Source organism: Lucilia sericata, unplaced genomic scaffold, assembly GCF_015586225.1.
Source record: "Lucilia sericata isolate MDLA Ls3-8-SP2 unplaced genomic scaffold, ASM1558622v1 Contig000823F_arrow, whole genome shotgun sequence".
Taxonomy (NCBI): domain Eukaryota; kingdom Metazoa; phylum Arthropoda; class Insecta; order Diptera; family Calliphoridae; genus Lucilia; species Lucilia sericata.
In genome coordinates this window covers 173,893-191,688 of record NW_023994815.1, presented here as the reverse complement: position 1 = coordinate 191,688, position 17,796 = coordinate 173,893, and the positions used below count along the sequence as shown (strand labels likewise).

The following is a 17,796-nucleotide window of genomic DNA, read 5'->3' as shown; positions in this document are numbered from 1 at the left end:
ATATTTTTATATAAATACTTTGAATTTAATTTTAATTTAAACTGTTTTGTATTAATATTGTTTTTTTTATTATTATATTTTTTTTTATTATTTTGCTTTTTATATTATAGAATTGCTGGAATTATTTAAAAATAATCTTGTCGTTATATAAATATATAAAATAATCACTTTTCTTACTTTTTTTATATTTGTGGCAGGGCCATTTTAAATTGAAAAAAATAAAATAAAACCGAAATGTAATAAACCTACATGCATAAATACCACATAATAATACATACATATTTACTTAGAATTGAAGAAAAAACAACAATAACAATTTAGAACCATAAACATTTGTTTTAATAGTGAACTTGATTTAAAATACAAAATTTTAAAATATTTTTCAAATATTTCAATGAATTAGAAATTTTGATCTTTAAATAAATGCAGTAATTATAAACAATTTATTCGAATGTTTTTATCATTTTAAACTGGAAGTTAATTTTCTAAAGATTCCCATGGTCCCATTCAGATTTTTTGTATATGTTGTCGTTGAGATTATAACTAAATTTTAGTAGAGGCATTATAAAAATTAAAAAATACATTTTTAAGATATCTTTGTTCAAGAAATGTTTTCGAATTTCAATAATATTTTTTATTTACTACAAAAAAATAATAAATTCTCTCGAAAAGACAGAAGAGAGCATCCTGCTGTGCACAGAAATTTCGTTAAGCTGTGCACAGCAATATCATTTTTTTATATGTGCTGCGCCAAATTAAAGTCATCCTAGGGATACGCAGCAGCCTAGGTCCCATAAGAAATACACGTGTTTGTGTGAGGTGCACAGCCAAATTTGCTTATTCGCAGCAATTCTCTCATGAGAGAATGATGAGGTGACAGCGAGTGACAATTTGTGCAAATATTTCTATGTGGTTTCAACAAATGTCAAATTTTTTTCATATGTAATTTGACATTATGAAAACCCAAGACATTTGTGTGTTATGATCTGCTTACAATTTCTTTATTTTTCTGGCAACACTGCCTAAAAGTATGCTCTTGCATTTAGATAAAAAAGCAATAGTAAATTTGACATGTAGAGGGAGCAGTTGCAGGGTTATTTTAAATGTTTGGTAAACTACCAGAATATAGTTTGTTAAAGTAAAGTATAAGTAATTTGACATGTAGGAGAAGTTTTGAAGGGTTGATTTAGATATTAACAAAACTGCAGGAAATTACAATTATTATTTGTAATTTGTCAGATAGAGGGCAGGTAGAATAAAAATATGCGAGCGAGCGAGCGAGCGAGCGAGCGAGCGAGCGAAGCGAGCGAGCGAGCGAGCGAGCGAGCGCGAGCGAGCGAGCGAGCGAGCGAGCGAGCGAGCGAGCGAGCGAGCGAGCGAGCGAGGCGAGCGAGCGAGCGAGCGAGCGAGCGAGCGAGCGAGCGAGAGAGCGAGCGAGCGAGCGAGCGAGCGAGCGAGCGAGCGAGCGAGCGAGAGCGAGCGAGCGAGCGAGCGAGCGAGCGAGCGAGCGAGCGAGCGAGCAGCGCGAGCGAGCGAGCGAGCGAGCGAGCGAGCGAGCGAGCGAGCGAGCGAGCGCGAGCGAGCGAGCGAGAGAGCGAGCGAGCGAGCGAGCGAGCGCGAGCGAGCGAGCGAGCGAGCGAGAGCGAGCGAGCGAGCGAGCGAGCGAGCGAGCGAGAGAGCGAGCGAGCGAGCGAGCGAGCGAGCGAGCGAGCGAGCGAGCGAGCGAGCGAGCGAGCGAGCGAGCGGCAGCGAGCGAGCGAGCGAGCTATCTATCTATCTATCTATCTATCTATCTATCTATCTATCTATCTATCTATCTATCTATCTATCTATCTATCTATCTATCTATCTATCTATCTATCTATCTATCTATCTATCTATCTATCTATCTATCTATCTATCTATCTATCTATCTATCTATCTATCTATCTATCTATCTATCTATCTATCTATCTATCTATCTATCTATCTATCTATCTATCTATCTATCTATCTATCTATCTATCTATCTATCTATCTATCTATCTATCTATCTATCTATCTATCTATCTATCTATCTATCTATCTATCTATCTATCTATCTATCTATCTATCTATCTATCTATCTATCTATCTATCTATCTATCTATCTATCTATCTATCTATCTATCTATCTATCTATCTATCTATCTATCTATCTATCTATCTATCTATCTATCTATCTATCTATCTATCTATCTATCTATCTATCTATCTATCTATCTATCTATCTATCTATCTATCTATCTATCTATCTATCTATCTATCTATCTATCTATCTATCTATCTATCTATCTATCTATCTATCTATCTATCTATCTATCTATCTATCTATCTATCTATCTATCTATCAGTGTTGCCAGAAAAATTTTATCTCATGTCCCCAATCTTAAGCTTGTTGTCCCCAAAAAATCCCCATTTTTAAATTGAATTCCCTATAATTTTCCCCAAAATTTGTTCATGAAAAACTCTTAATTCCGTCCGATACAAATATTTTCCATTGATAGGAACTGTTTGATTTTTAAAAAGAGAAATTTCGGAATTTGATTCAAAATAGGCCCCCGGAATACAGTTAAAACAGCCATGTATATATTAATACAGCAGCAATCGTAATCATGATGCAATTTTCAGAGGTCGTCTCTGATTTTTGCTCATATCTCCGTTATTTATGGACGGATTTTGATGAATTTCAACAGTCGCACAGACGGACATGGCAAAGATAACATTTAACAAAATGATTTGTTTTAGGAAATTAATTAAAAGACCTATTCCGAAAACCTTCCTGATGTTTATATCAATAATGATAATTTTTAAAAATTTTGAACAAAAAATGCAATTTCGAATATACGTTCTTTGCATTAAGTTCTCCAAAATTCTCAAATTCGTTACGTTTTATCGTAGTCCAAAATTTATGTACATATATATATTTTTGAAGAATGAAGTTTAATATCGCATATCTTCTAAACTACATATCCGATTTTATTATTCTTAGTTTTAAATTAATAGTTACGTTTCTAGTTTGGAAATTTAAAAAAAAATTGTATTGTTACACCGTAAAACCATTTTACATTTTTTATTGGAATTGAACGTTGCTAGAGGTCATTTATAGTGAAAAGTACTTCGAAGTTTTAAGGATATACAAATTTAATAAAATATATTTACTAAATAGTTTTAGTCCGAATGGGTATCAAATGAAAGAGGACAATTTCCGGAAATCAAATATAATTTTTGTTTTTATATTTCAGGACGAAAAATTTTAATTAATATCCTTTTAAAATGTTAAATATAGGTTAAAATTTGTTTCTATAGCTTTATTATGTAAGCCGTAAAAAAATATATTATTACTCTAATATGCAAAAAATATTTTCTTGATAAATAAGGAAATAAATATGAGTAAAATATTGAACATTACTTTTTGGACTGGAACAAAACCAAATACGAGTGAAAGTAGAGATCGTATACAGAAAAACTATATAATTAGTTTTCTGATCATTTTTCCTTTTTGAAGGACTTTAAACTTTCAAGGATTTTTTTAATTTATTCAAATATTTATATCCTTGTGTTCATGGCCGTCACATTAAGTAGGACGTCTCTGAAAATAGCAATATCATTTTAAAATGTTAGCCTTCCATATAAAGGATGAAATTATAAAATTGATAGTATTTATACCCTAGGGTATTACACGTTTGTGCTGATGTTTGCAACGCACAAAAATATTGGCCATGTCCGTCCGGCTGGTTGGCTGGCTGTCCATGTAAACCTTGTGCGTCAGGTACAGGTCGCAATTTTCAAGATAATGGATGAATTTTGACACACCCAAGGACGAAGCCTATTGAAAATGGTTAAAATCGGTCCATTATTTCACCTAGCCCCCATACAACAGAACCCCCCGAAAAGGGCTTCTGAGCTCATAATTATGTTAAATATTCCTGTATATTGATCAAAAGCGGCACAACTAAGTTTTATACAAGTCTTGATGACCTTGCCAAATTTCATAGATATCGGACCCCATTTGACCCTAGCCCCTTCAGAAAATTACTTCAATAAATATTATATAAATATAAATACATTCACAAAACTTTATCGGGTTTGGTCCATATTTGCCCCTCTTTCAACTTTCAAAATAAAAACAATATATTTTTAATTTCCAGAGATCCTCCTCTTTAATTTGATGCCCATATTCTCAAGGATATAAAGGATGAATTTTTAAAAGACATTATTTACACTTTTTTGTCCTGAAAAGTAAAAACAAAATATAGTTTTGTTTTCCATAGGTTATCCTCTTTCATTTGATACTAGGGTGATCGACTCGGATTTTTTCTGTTTTACTACTGTCGGTTTTTTTTCTAAATGTTGATTTCGAATATCGAATAACCCGTTTTTTTACTTAAAAAAATGGTTTCGAATACTTTTATTTGCTATTTGAATACATAGGGGACACTTACATCAAATTTTGAAGTAAATAATAATACTGTCCGACAAAATTTGAAGAATGTTGGAGTTTAGGGACTAGAGTATATTTTAAAAAAGGAGCTTTTGTTATTTTTTTTTTTTATTTTCCTAATTATTTCACATATTTTATTTGTATTTTAAGCAGCAAAAGTATAATTGATCACCCTATTTGATACCCATATTGATGAAAACTATTTGATAGAAACATTTTTTTAATACATTTTTATATCCTTAAAATTTCAAGTACTTTAAAAAAGAGAAAAGATCAGAAAATGAAAAACTGAAAACACAGTTTTACTTTGTAAGACCACTAGTATCATGTATATATGGTCTCGTTTATGTCCAATAAATGCTGTTGAACGGTGTTATAGGATAACAAATTCAAAAACAATTATTGACCATAGATATCTTAAAAATTAATTTTTTAGTTTTTATAATTCTATACTAATATTAGGTAATAATGTCAGCGACAACATATACAAAAATCTGAATAGGACCATGGGGATCGCCAATTTAAAACTTTTATCTTTGATGAACAAAAGGAATTAAAAATTTCGAACAAAAAAAGTAAAATCGAAGATACCTTTTTTGAGATATACTTAACTCAAATATGTTTTTGAATTTATTGTCCTTATTTAAAAACAAAAATTTTCAAGCTAGGACACATAACCATAAATTTGAGACCGAGATTTATAAAATCGAACAATTTGTTCAGAAATTATACGATACTAAACTTCATGCCTTTGAGAAAAAATTTTTCTGCCTTTGAGCAAAAATTTCGTAATAATCTAAAAATTAACGATTTTGAAAATTTTTTAAAACTTTGAATTTTGTATTTATTCAAAGAGTATGATAACCAAATCTCTCCAAATCGGAGAGGGTAAGGTGCGAACCCAGTTTTAAATACCCTTATATAAAAAAACTAAACTAAAAACTAAAAAAATAATTGTTAATATTTATAAAAAAAAATATAAAAATCCCCAAAAATAAGGCAAAAATTATAAAAAATCCCCAAATTTTACGAAAATCCCCAAATCCTTCCCCACGAAAATCGGTCCCCAAATAAAAGTTGAAATCCCCAATTTGGGGACAAATCCCCACATCTGGCGACACTGCTATCTATCTATCTATCTATCTATCTATCTATCTATCTATCTATCTATCTATCTATCTATCTATCTATCTATCTATCTATCTATCTATCTATCTATCTATCTATCTATCTATCTATCTATCTATTTATCTATCTATCTATCTATCTATCTATCTATCTATCTATCTATCTATCTATCTATCTATCTATCTATCTATCTAGCGAGCGAGCGAGCGAGCGAGCGAGCGAGCGAGCGAGCGAGCGAGCGAGCGAGCGAGCGACGAGCGAGCGAGCGAGCGAGCGAGCGAGCGAGCGAGCGAGCGAGAGCGAGCGAGCGAGCGAGCGAGCGAGCGAGCGAGCGAGAGCGAGCGAGCGAGCGAGCGAGCGAGCGAGCGAGCGAGCGAGCGAGCAGCGAGCGAGCGAGCGAGCGAGCGAAGCGAGCGAGCGAGCGAGCGAGCGAGCGAGCGAGCGAGCGAGAGCAGCGAGCGAGCGAGCGAGCGAGCGAGCGAGCGCGAGCGAGAGCGAGCGAGAGCGAAGCGAGCGATCGAGCGAGCGAGCTAGCGATCTAGCGATCTAGCGAGCGAGCTAGCTAGCTATCGAGAGCGAGCGAGCTAGCGATCGATCTATATCTATCTATCTATCGATCTATATCTATCGATCTATCTATCTAATCTATCTATATATCTACTTATCTATCTATCTATCTATCTATCTATCTGTCTATACCTATAAACATGGGCTAGTTTTGTTAGGAGGAGGTCATATGTAACGACCCTACACCACTATAGTGGGGAGGGTATTATACGTTTGTGCTGATGTTTGTAACACACAAAAATATTGGGCCTGCACACACCTTAAAGTATACCGATCGGACATGTCTTAATAACTTTTCGATTAAGACATGTCCGTCTGTTCGTCTGTCTGGCTGGCTGTCAATGTAAACCTTGTGTGCAAGATACAGGTCACAATTTTCAAGGTAGTTTGTTTTTTGGCACAGGGACGAAGCCTATTGAAAATGGTTGAAATCGGTCCATTATTTCACCTAGCCCCATACAACCGAACCTCCCGATTTGGGCTTTTTATGTCATAATTATGTCAAATATATTATTATCTCTCTAAAATTTAGAACAATAAGTTTTATATAAGTATAAATGACACTGCAGATTTTCGTAATGATCGCCCTTATTTGACCCTAGCCCCCATACAAACCCCCCTTCAAAAATGTCTTAAACGTCTAAAATTGACTTATAACAATTTGTATCGCAATGAAACTTCCCAAATTTAATGAGGATCCGCCCATATTTGCCCTATACTCCTATATAAAGCCCTATTTAGAAAATTTGTTTTTCATCAATAAATTACTTAAATACTTTGGAATTAAGGTAAAATTCAACATAAAAGTTTCTTTATGAAAAATAAATTATTTTTAAAATATACCCATGGTGTAGGCCATGGCCGACTATACTTTCTTACTGGTTTATTTTCAAATAAATAAAACATGTGCTAAATTGTTTGAAATATATAGATTTTCTTTTATTTATTTTTCTTTATATTTATTATAACTTTTTGTTGTTATTATGGCATAATTTAGGAGAAACAAATTTATAAAATAAAACTTCACACAAAAATGCTTAAAAGGGGTAAGAAAAACAAAAATATTTAAAATTTTTCTTACAAATTCTAAACATTTTCAGGTTATTAGTAACATTTTATAAAATAAACCCCTAAAATTTTGTTACAATTTTAACACTTTTTTTCTTTTACATAAACATTTATTTATAGTTGTTTTTGTATTTATTAATATATAGTTTTTATTAAATGTCTTTATTTAAAAATCAATTGTTTATTTATTTTTTTATGCTAAAGAATATTTTGTAGTACAATTATTACAATTATAAAGTAAAAGAGGAGTCTTCTACAAGGATCGTTTGCCTTTTGTTTTAATATAATATTTAAAACAACTACTTTAAGCCAATTTTGAGTATTAAAATAAAAAATCTTGTCAGTTTTTCTGATTTTTTTTGTACGTTTCGCAATTTTAATTGTTTAATAAAAAGCTTTTTTTGAAAAAAAGAAGAAAAAAACGAAACACATTTTGGTATTAGTTTAACTTAATTAAAAAAACTTAAAATTAAATTTTAACTTGTTTCTAAAAAAATTTTAACAAAATTTTAAATTGTAGGTAATAAGAATACATAATAGAAAAAAAAGGAGGAAAAACATAATTGACTAAAAATAAATAACTGGACAATTTATTAATTTCATTTTCTAAGGATTTGTTCGTTCGTTTTGTTGTTCTTTAATATTGTAGTATTATTGTTTTAAAAGGAAAGTTAAATATCACATATATTTCGTAAATAAAAAAAAATATATTAAAATAAAATAAACTTAATTAAACAAACAAAATATATTAAACATTTAACATAAAATTAATGTTGTTTTGTTTCGTTTTCTTAACTTTTTTTGTGTTAAAAACAAGGACTAGCTTCGTTTTGGTTTTTTTTTTTCGCTAACTTAAAAATAATTATAAAAAATGTCGTTTTTTTTAAATTAAAACTATAAAAATAAAATAAAAAACAATCGTTTATATACTACTATGTAATTTATGTGCGCTAAGCAAAGAAATTTCTACAAATATTTGGCCTTTTTATTTATTATTAATTCGCCATAGAGTTTACTGAAAGCTAATTAAAAGAACATCATCAGCACAATAACTTAATTAATATTTTGTTTATAATTTCTTTAAAAAAATGCAAAACATGGTTGGTTTTTCCCAAATTAAAATAAATCAAAAAAAGAACAACTACATATTTAATTAAATGCCTTCCGCTATTTGCTTTCAACTGTAATTTAAGCACAATTTTCTTATGAATTCTTTTTTCTTTTTTTTTTTTTAATTTCTTCTTAAGCCAATAAAAGCTCTTCATGCAAGCCTTCGGAATCCAAAGACTTATTCGATTTAAACATATAATTAGAGTCTCCCTGGCTGGAGTTTTGAGATTTGCTACTAAATGTCATGTTGTAAATATCATCAAGATCTTGACTGCGTCTAAAACTAAAAATTTTTAAAAAATAATATTAGATTTTTTTTTGTAAATTTTCTTTTTGGGGTATTTTGTAGAAAAAACTTACCTGCTCACTGGACGACTGTAGGTTGAATTGGCGGGACTAGCTGGATTATTACTATTGTTACTGTCATTATCTTCGCTTTCTTTATTTTGTTGATTTGTATTATATAGATCACAATTGTCCAGATATTCACCACGTAAATAGTTGTCCAAATCGTGTTCTTCGTCTTCTTCATCATTATAGCTTTCGTTATTGTCTTCGTGCTGTTGTGACTCCACCATACACAACCATTGCGAGTTGTGATTACGGAATTTTTCCAACTGCAAGTAACATATAATGTTTGATTAGATACAATGTTAATTTTATCTTTAAAACCATCTTACCTTAATACGTTTCGCCCATTCGGTATCGCTAATAGCTATAATGTCCAAACAATAATCACAAACTTTACGTATCTCGGCATTTTTATCATGCATCAAATCTATAAGATACGCCGGTGATTCTGTCTCCTTAATCATATACTCGCGTGTACTTTCATGTCTCAAAATCTGTTGGAATACGAAAATAATTTGTAAAACAATCTCATCATCCTCCTGTTTGGCCTTCAGCAGTTCGATTAAAGAAAGCACTACATTGGCGCGACAAAACAGTAAGGCGCATAATTCATCATGGGCACAAGTGCCCAAATATACAATAGTATCCAAAACGAGATCATCTAACTTTGCACTGGGTATTAAGATATTTCTTATCCAGGGTATCAATTGGAAATTTTGTAAAATCTGTGAATAGTCTAAATCGGCCAGCGACAAATTGCCCAATATGCCCAAGCATTCCACCATGAAAGACTCATCGTCGCAAATGGTAAGAATGCGTGCCAAATCCCCTACATAATCGATAAATAGGGGCTGAAGGGATTCATGCTGCGAGAGATTGCGCAATAGTTTCATAAGTAGGGAATCTTGATATTTGAAAGCACGATCCATGAGACTGTGCAAACGATTGCCTTCGACCATAATTTGAGCATTACGACGATTAAGCGAAAGATTAATGCAGAGAGCGATTAGATCCAAATCAACTTTAGAATTGAGATTTAAAATAATAGCATCCGTGGCCATTTGTACGCATTCGGTATGGGTAAACATGGCTTTAACCTACAATAAAAAAACAAACATTTATTTAGCTATCTCTTATAACAATTTTAATATTAAATTTGTCTCACCTTATCATCCAAACTCATGTGATATAATATCTTTACCACTATGCCATGATGTTTTTCATCATTGATAAACATAACCAACATGGGCAAGTAACCAGCCACTATCATTTTCCTTCTTAACTGACCATCAAATGACAAATTGAACACCAATTTTAGGGTAACTTGCACCAGATCGGTATGACCACTTTGGAAGAGTCGGGGTAATTTTGACACTATATTCAGTTCGCTCATATCGTCCTTGTTGTCACCCACTATGGACAACTTTTTCAAAAATGTGGTAACCAGCATTAGGAGATCAATATTTTGACGATCTAAAGCTTTAACCAACATTTTGACAATATTTTTGCGACGCATTTTCTCTTCTAGTTTGACATTTTCAGCCATATTCAGTAGCAAATAGAAGGCAACCCTTAAAAGTTGTTCTTGTTTTTTAGCAAAAAGTTTTAGCTGCTTATTCAGACGATCGATTTCTTCCTTTTTAGTTTTCGGATCATTACGATCGAGAGCCTCATTGCTGGTGGCTTTCATGTCACCATTGGTCGAGATACCTGAGTCGGGTGTTTGAGCTCCCGCCGAGAGAGCTTCATGATAGCTGCTGTTTAGTATTTGACTTTTTATAAGCGATGAAGACATGGAACTGTGAAAACTAGACCAATTACCCGATTTGGGGCGTTGTTTCAATTCGGGTATACGACGTCGAGGTGGCTCCATCTGAGAGTAATATAGAAAATTGTTTTAATTATTTGTTATGTGTGAAAAATTCTTTGTTGTTGTTTTACCTCTTTGGGTTTTTCTTCATTCATGAGATCTAGAAAATCATCAGTGCTGTTGTTTAATTTCTCCTTGCTTGCCTTAGCCGATAGAGGAGCCGAACCACCAGGATTTTTACGAATATCCAATTCATTACGCATACTCTCGTAACGACGTAATTCGTAATCGATAACATCCATACATAAAGAACCAATCTGTAATGGAATTAATTATATAAAGTTATCATTCCTTAACAACACATCTCGAATAAAGACAGAACAGTAGTCGAATCTTTTTAATGCCGGAACCATTCCAAAATGTACTATGAAAGTTGAAAACCCCCTTTTAATTCCAACTTACCTTATATTGAACTATAACTGAATGAAATTTCGTATAGGTGGAGAAACAAAAGAATATATAAATAATATTTGTAGATAAATCTAAACTTTTGCGCCAATCTTCACGCAATACACGCGACAAAGCACTTAAACAAGATTCTGGAAAAAAATGAAAATATTTAAATAAATTTATTTTTAATAATAAAAAAACAACGCACCATTTTTTTCTAATTCTTCTAAATTATCAGGATTACGTGCTACTTGTAGGATCATAGCCGAACCTCGTATGCGTTCGCTTAGATCTTCATACAACAACTCAACATATTCGTCTATATGATTAATGGAAACATCCGAGGAATCTGATGATTTTGAATGTGTTGAAGATGACATGCTAGAACTCATGGTGGTATGAGGTCTTGCCGAGGTTCGGTGTGTGGCAATAGCCGAACGATGATGACCCATATTGTTGTCGTGTGTATCTGTAAATTACAAAAATTAACGGAAATACTATACATCTGTTGGTTCCATTTTGTTAAACACACTTACCTATACCAGCATTATCTTTACGATTTTTCAAATAAAATATTATTTGCTCTACATCGGCCAACTGGGATTTGTGTATTAAATCACATTTGTCCACGACTTCACGTGCAAGTGCTGCGGGATCTGTTTTTGCGTTTAAAGAACGTAAACGTATTATTTTCTGACAGTTCTGCAATTAGAGTGAAATAAAATAAATCAATAATTAGTTAAATATTTAAAGGTCAAGACCAACAGAAAAAGTTCCCAACAAACCAAAAAGCTTTAAAATTCGTTTATAACAAACTTACTACCATAAGCGTTAGGTTTGCAAAACTATTATGATAATTATTGTAAAATGCTTGTTAACAATTATTTTATCAAGAAAATTGAACCCTTGTGATAATATTCCTAGTTGCAGTTTACAACAAGCTTAGAATCGCAATTATGAAATAAGCTTACTGAAAAATAGTTTTTGAAACATGATTGAAGTAAGCTTATTTTCGTAACATTTTTATAAGCTTGTTAATTCAATTAAAACAATATTTTTTTTTTGTTTCATACATATTTTTTATTTTTCATTACTTTACTGATATTTTTCAATTATACTTTCTACAATTTTGCACTTTTCTATATATATTTTACGTATTAGTCTATTATTGGTAAATGGAAAAGACTTGTTTATACTTTTTATGAACTCGTCCTCCCTCAATCCTATAGAAAAAGCGGCATCTATAAAATAAAAAAGCACATTGTTTTATTATGTGGCATTTTTTATATATTAATTAAATTACCATTTTTAAACACAAATTTTATATTACTTTATTTTATAAAATTACACTCTTAAACACTTAAAAACACTGCCTTTGCCAAACTAAACAAGAAGACTGAAATGAAGAAGAATAATAATAAGAAAAACACGCAATAAAATAACGGGATATCTTATAGGAAAACAATTACAAAACTATTGCGATCATTAGTCTTTTACAATCACATTTGTAAAACTTGTTATCCTAACTAAGTGTACAGCAAGTATTATTGCAAATATTGTTGCTATACGAAGCGTTTTTTAAGCATTATTTTAAAAGTATTTATAATTTCCATTAAAATAAACCTATCATAAGTATCCTTATGAAATGTTGTAGAAAATTCTTTATTATAAGTTTATTTTAAAATGTAGTTATATTTTGATTATGGCTTGGTTTGTTGGGTTGTTACTAGTACATACATACATATGTACAAGTAAATATTTAAATAATAAACAGTTGTTTGTTAATAAAAGTGTTCTCAAGAAAAACATTCTAATCTAACACGCACACATTTTCGTTTAGTTATGTACTGGACATTGCAATTATTAGATGGGAATTGGTTAGAAGTAATAATTGTCATGAAACTCTTAAAAATACCCTACAGAGAGTAATTTTATTACTTAACACGGATTTGAGGACCGAAGGAATCAGGCATTTAGAAATAAAATTTTGTCCTCTATTTCCCGTCAAATCATGTTACAAAACAGATTTCTATCAGAAATTATGTAATTTACCAAATACCAAGACTGGACTATAGACTAGACTAAATACTAAACTATAGACTAGACTGTAGACTAGATTGGAGACTATAGACTAGACTATAGACTAGACCATAGACTAGACTATAGACTAGACTATAGAATAGACTATAGACTAGACTACAGACTAGACTATAGACTAGACCATAGACTAGACTATAGACTAGACTATAGACTAGACTATAGAGTAGACTACAGACTAGACTATAGACTAGACCATAGACTAGACTATAGACTAGACTATAGACTAGACTATAGACTAGACTATAGACTAGACTATAGACTAGACTATAGACTAGACTATAGACTAGACTATAGACTAGACTATAGACTAGACTATAGACTAGACTATAGACTAGACTATAGACTAGACTATAGACTAGACTATAGACTAGACTAGACTAGACTATAGACTAGACTATAGACCAGACTATAGACTAGACTATAGACTAGACTATAGACTAGACTATAGACTAGACTATAGACTAGACTATAGACTAGACTATAGACTAGACTATAGACTAGACTATAGACTAGACTATAGACTAGACTATAGACTAGACTATAGACTAGACTATAGACTAGACTATAGACTAGACTATAGACTAGACTATAGACCAGACTATAGACTAGGCTATAGACTAGACTATAGACTAGACTATAGACCAGACTATAGACTAGGCTATAGACTAGACTATAGACTAGACTATAGACTAGACTATAGACTAGACTATAGACTAGACTATAGACTAGACCATAGACTAGACTATAGACTAGACTATAGAATAGACTATAGACTAGACTACAGACTAGACTATAGACTAGACCATAGACTAGACTATAGACTAGACTATAGACTAGACTATAGACTAGACTATAGACTAGACTACAGACTAGACTATAGACTAGACCATAGACTAGACTATAGACTAGACTATAGACTAGACTATAGACTAGACTATAGACTAGACTATAGACTAGACTATAGACTAGACTATAGACTAGACTATAGACTAGACTATAGACTAGACTATAGACTAGACTATAGACTAGACTATAGACTAGACTATAGACTAGACTATAGACTAGACTATAGACTAGACTATAGACTAGACTATCGACTAGACTATAGACTAGACTATAGACTAGACTATAGACTAGACTATCGACTAGACTATAGACTAGACTATAGACTAGACTATAGACTAGACTATAGACTAGACTATAGACTAGACTATAGACTAGACTATAGACTAGACTATAGACTGACTATAGACTAGACTCTAGACTAGACTAGACTATAGACTAGACTATAACTAGACTAGACTATAGACTAGCTAGATCAACTATAGACTATAGGAGACTATGACTATAGATAAGACTATATAGACTAGACTATAGACTAGATATGACTAGATATGACTAGACTATAGACTAGACTATAGACTAGACTATAGACTAGTATAACTAACTAGAAGACTAGACTATAAGACTAGATATGTAGACTATAGACTAGACTATAGACTAGACTATGACTAGACTATAGACTATATACTAGACTCAGCTAGACTATACTATAGACGACTATAGACTAACATAGACATAGACTAAACTAGACTATAGACTAGACTATGACTAGACTATAGACTAGACTATAGACTAGACTATAGAGACTAGACTATATACTATAGACTAGACTAGACTAGACTATAGACTAGATATAGACTAGACTATAGACTAGACTATAGACTAGACTATAGACTAGACTATAGACTAGACTATAGACTAGACTATAGACTAGACTATAGACTAGACTATAGACTAGACTATAGACTAGACTATAGACTAGACTATAGACTAGACTATAGACTAGACTATAGACTAGACTATAGACTAGACTATAGACTAGACTATAGACTAGACTATAGACTAGACTATAGACTAGACTATAGACTAGACTATAGACTAGACTATAGACTAGACTATAGACTAGACTATAGACTAGACTATAGACTAGACTATAGACTAGACTATAGACTAGACTATAGACTAGACTAGAGAAGTCTTTTGAACTTTGTGTTAGACCTAGGGTATTGTAATTATAATATCTTGTACATGTGGTAAATGTTATTATTAGAAATATTTTTTTATTAAGTATTAAAGAATATTGATTTTCAATTGACACCAATAGTTATTAACAATGCAGTGTTCTTAATAATTATTGTCACATGTATGTAAATATACCAGGTCAGTTTCTTTGTGTAAAGGCAACCGTGACCCACTACTTATAAATGTCACATTGTTATGGGTCAAAGTTAGGTAAATTAAAAAAGAGCATTTTTATTATCAAACAAAAGCTTAACATTTGACGAAAACACTAAGATTAGAATATGCTTAATGTGGAGAATTAAAATCTAGAATATTGGACCTATTAACAAACAGAACTCTTTTTATACTATTGATAATTGTGGTTATATATTATAAAACTTTAATCGCAACCAAAATCAATTCAATATAAAACATTTTGAATTCAAAATTTAGTTTTCCAAAAACTAATTGTTTCAGCTTCAAGATTTCATTTTGCTGCATAAGCAATTTAAATTAAAATATTTTATAAACTGTTTTTCAATTTCTTCATATTAAAAATTCGTTGTTGTTGTTATTGTTCAAAAAAATTAGCATATTCCTCTTCCAGATAAACCCTTTTCTAGTGTTGTTTTTGTTACTATAACGACCATTTGTTGCCAGTAAACATTTCAAAAAAAAGCTCAGAACTTTAAAAGGGAATTTACCTAAAAAGTCATTGGCTTTTTAAGACACAACGAAGAGACAACAACGACAACAAGAAGCAAAAGAATATACATAAATGAATGGAATGGTTGTACTTTTAAAGTGTTTAGAAGAAGACCATGGTGTGTTTTTTATTGCTTTTGTTGTTGCTGTTGTGTTTTTACAACATTTGCATAATAGGTATACAAATCTAAATAATCATAATAATAAAATAACAACAACATACAAACATTACAGTAATAAAAATACGGATATAACACCATACACAGACATGAGAGACCGACTGACAGACAGAGGAGGGACGGAGGGAAAGACATACGGACTTTGTCTAAGTATGATAATGTTGATAATGCACGTAGTTGACAAAAGAAATTAAATAATCGTACAACAAATGAAAGAACAAAATCCACTGTAGAGTTTTGTTGTTGTTGTAATACGGTGGCACTTACAAAAAGTTTGTAAAGGAAAAGGTTTCACGCTTTTCAAACTTCTCGCGCTTTATAAGCGGCAAGTTACAGACCACGCGTTATTTTGATCTCTCTTTTAATGATTTTTAAGACTATTAATGTTTTAATAATAAAAATTTTAAGTTTTTGTATATTTTTAATATTTTTCCTACATTGTTGAAGAAATTTATTTCATTTTAGTTTATTCTTATTCTACACAAAATAAAATACAATCCTGATCAGCTGCCGACGCGTCAAAAGTTGAAAGTAGGTGAACTTTTCGCGGCAGACGCGTTACAAACTACTATGTGTAACTTGTTAAATGAAAATACACTATTTCAACTTTTTTTGGCAGAAGCCTATAACGCGTTGCCGCGTGTACTTCCACCTTAAGTAAACCGCCAACTTTTGGGTTTACTCCCCAGAGTTATTATATTCTAAAAACCCTATAACTATTAAAAATAGTTTTAGTTTACATTTAGGTTTAATAATGACTCAATGGTTGCCAAATATCGGACCCTATTAGACCTTAACCCACAGAAAATAAGGGCAAGGTTTATAAGAGACTTAAATAATTGTATATAGATGAAAAAATACGGTTTTACTAAAAACTTTTTAAGGGCCCTTCAGACGATCACACTTTACGTACGACAAGTCAAATGAAAAAGTAAAATGAAATTCTATCCGTATGACAAAAAAGAGAATAAAAGTCGTTTGATTTATATTTTTCGTGTTTACACGATTGGCATAAAACAATAACAAAGTAAGATGGAAACAGCTGTTTCACTTTTTTGTATGTGTTTACATAAAAATACATCCCTGATCTAATGCGACTTGCTTGTTTTTTGAATCATTTCAAAAAATTTCTCTCAATGTGTGATGGTTTCATTACATATCGCGTTTAGATGATCCCATCTCTTCTACACAAAATTTTGACAGATCATATTACTTGTGTGCTCGTGTGAAGGGGGCTTTAGTAAACAGGCTCTTAACTGATCCAAGGAGTCTAAAGAATATTTTAGTTGAATTCTTTATTTATAGAATGCTAAAGATTTCTTTAGTTGTTTATCTTAAAACGACTAATAGACAAAACCTGACGTTTCAAACATTTAAAGTATTGCACTGTCAACTTCATTTCTATTCATGAAATGTCATTCTTAATTAAAAATCGCTTAATAATCGCGAATATTAATGAGATATCGTGCGTTTTATATATTCTATCTTTAATATTAGTCCCACCCTAATAATAATAACTACAACTAAATCTACGATTTGTTGAAAAACAAAATTAAAAAAATATAATAAAAGCGAATACAATAAAATAAAACTGCATGTTATATGTATCTTAAGTGTTGCGTGTTGAATACATATTTATTCAACATAATACTATTTAAATACATAAATATTTTTTTTTTTGTAAAAAAAAAAATTCTACTTTTGCATATGCAACATTTAAATGTTGTTGTCAATTAATTTTGTTTATTTATCACTACTATTGTAATTTAAACAATAAAAAAAAGAGATTGTCATGGCGATTA

The 17,796-nt window shown here is 31.5% G+C and overlaps 1 protein-coding gene across 3 annotated transcripts in view; it reads right to left on the bottom strand.

Annotated features, from left to right (window-relative positions):
* Nucleotides 1–7,778: 7,778 nt before the first annotated feature.
* The window catches only part of LOC119608342 (kinesin-associated protein 3), a 68,106-nt gene continuing 58,088 nt past the window's right edge, over nt 7,779–17,796 (bottom strand). For all 3 annotated transcript variants that reach the window (XM_037962721.1, XM_037962722.1, XM_037962723.1), the window contains 8 exons: nt 11,483–11,648; nt 11,155–11,415; nt 10,959–11,095; nt 10,628–10,813; nt 9,852–10,559; nt 9,016–9,783; nt 8,696–8,952; nt 7,779–8,618 (listed from right to left, as the gene is read on the bottom strand). In XM_037962721.1, the coding sequence (XP_037818649.1) occupies nt 8,468–8,618; nt 8,696–8,952; nt 9,016–9,783; nt 9,852–10,559; nt 10,628–10,813; nt 10,959–11,095; nt 11,155–11,415; nt 11,483–11,648 (2,634 nt within the window). In that variant the 3' untranslated portion in view covers nt 7,779–8,467. The remainder of the gene's footprint in view (nt 8,619–8,695; nt 8,953–9,015; nt 9,784–9,851; nt 10,560–10,627; nt 10,814–10,958; nt 11,096–11,154; nt 11,416–11,482; nt 11,649–17,796) is intronic.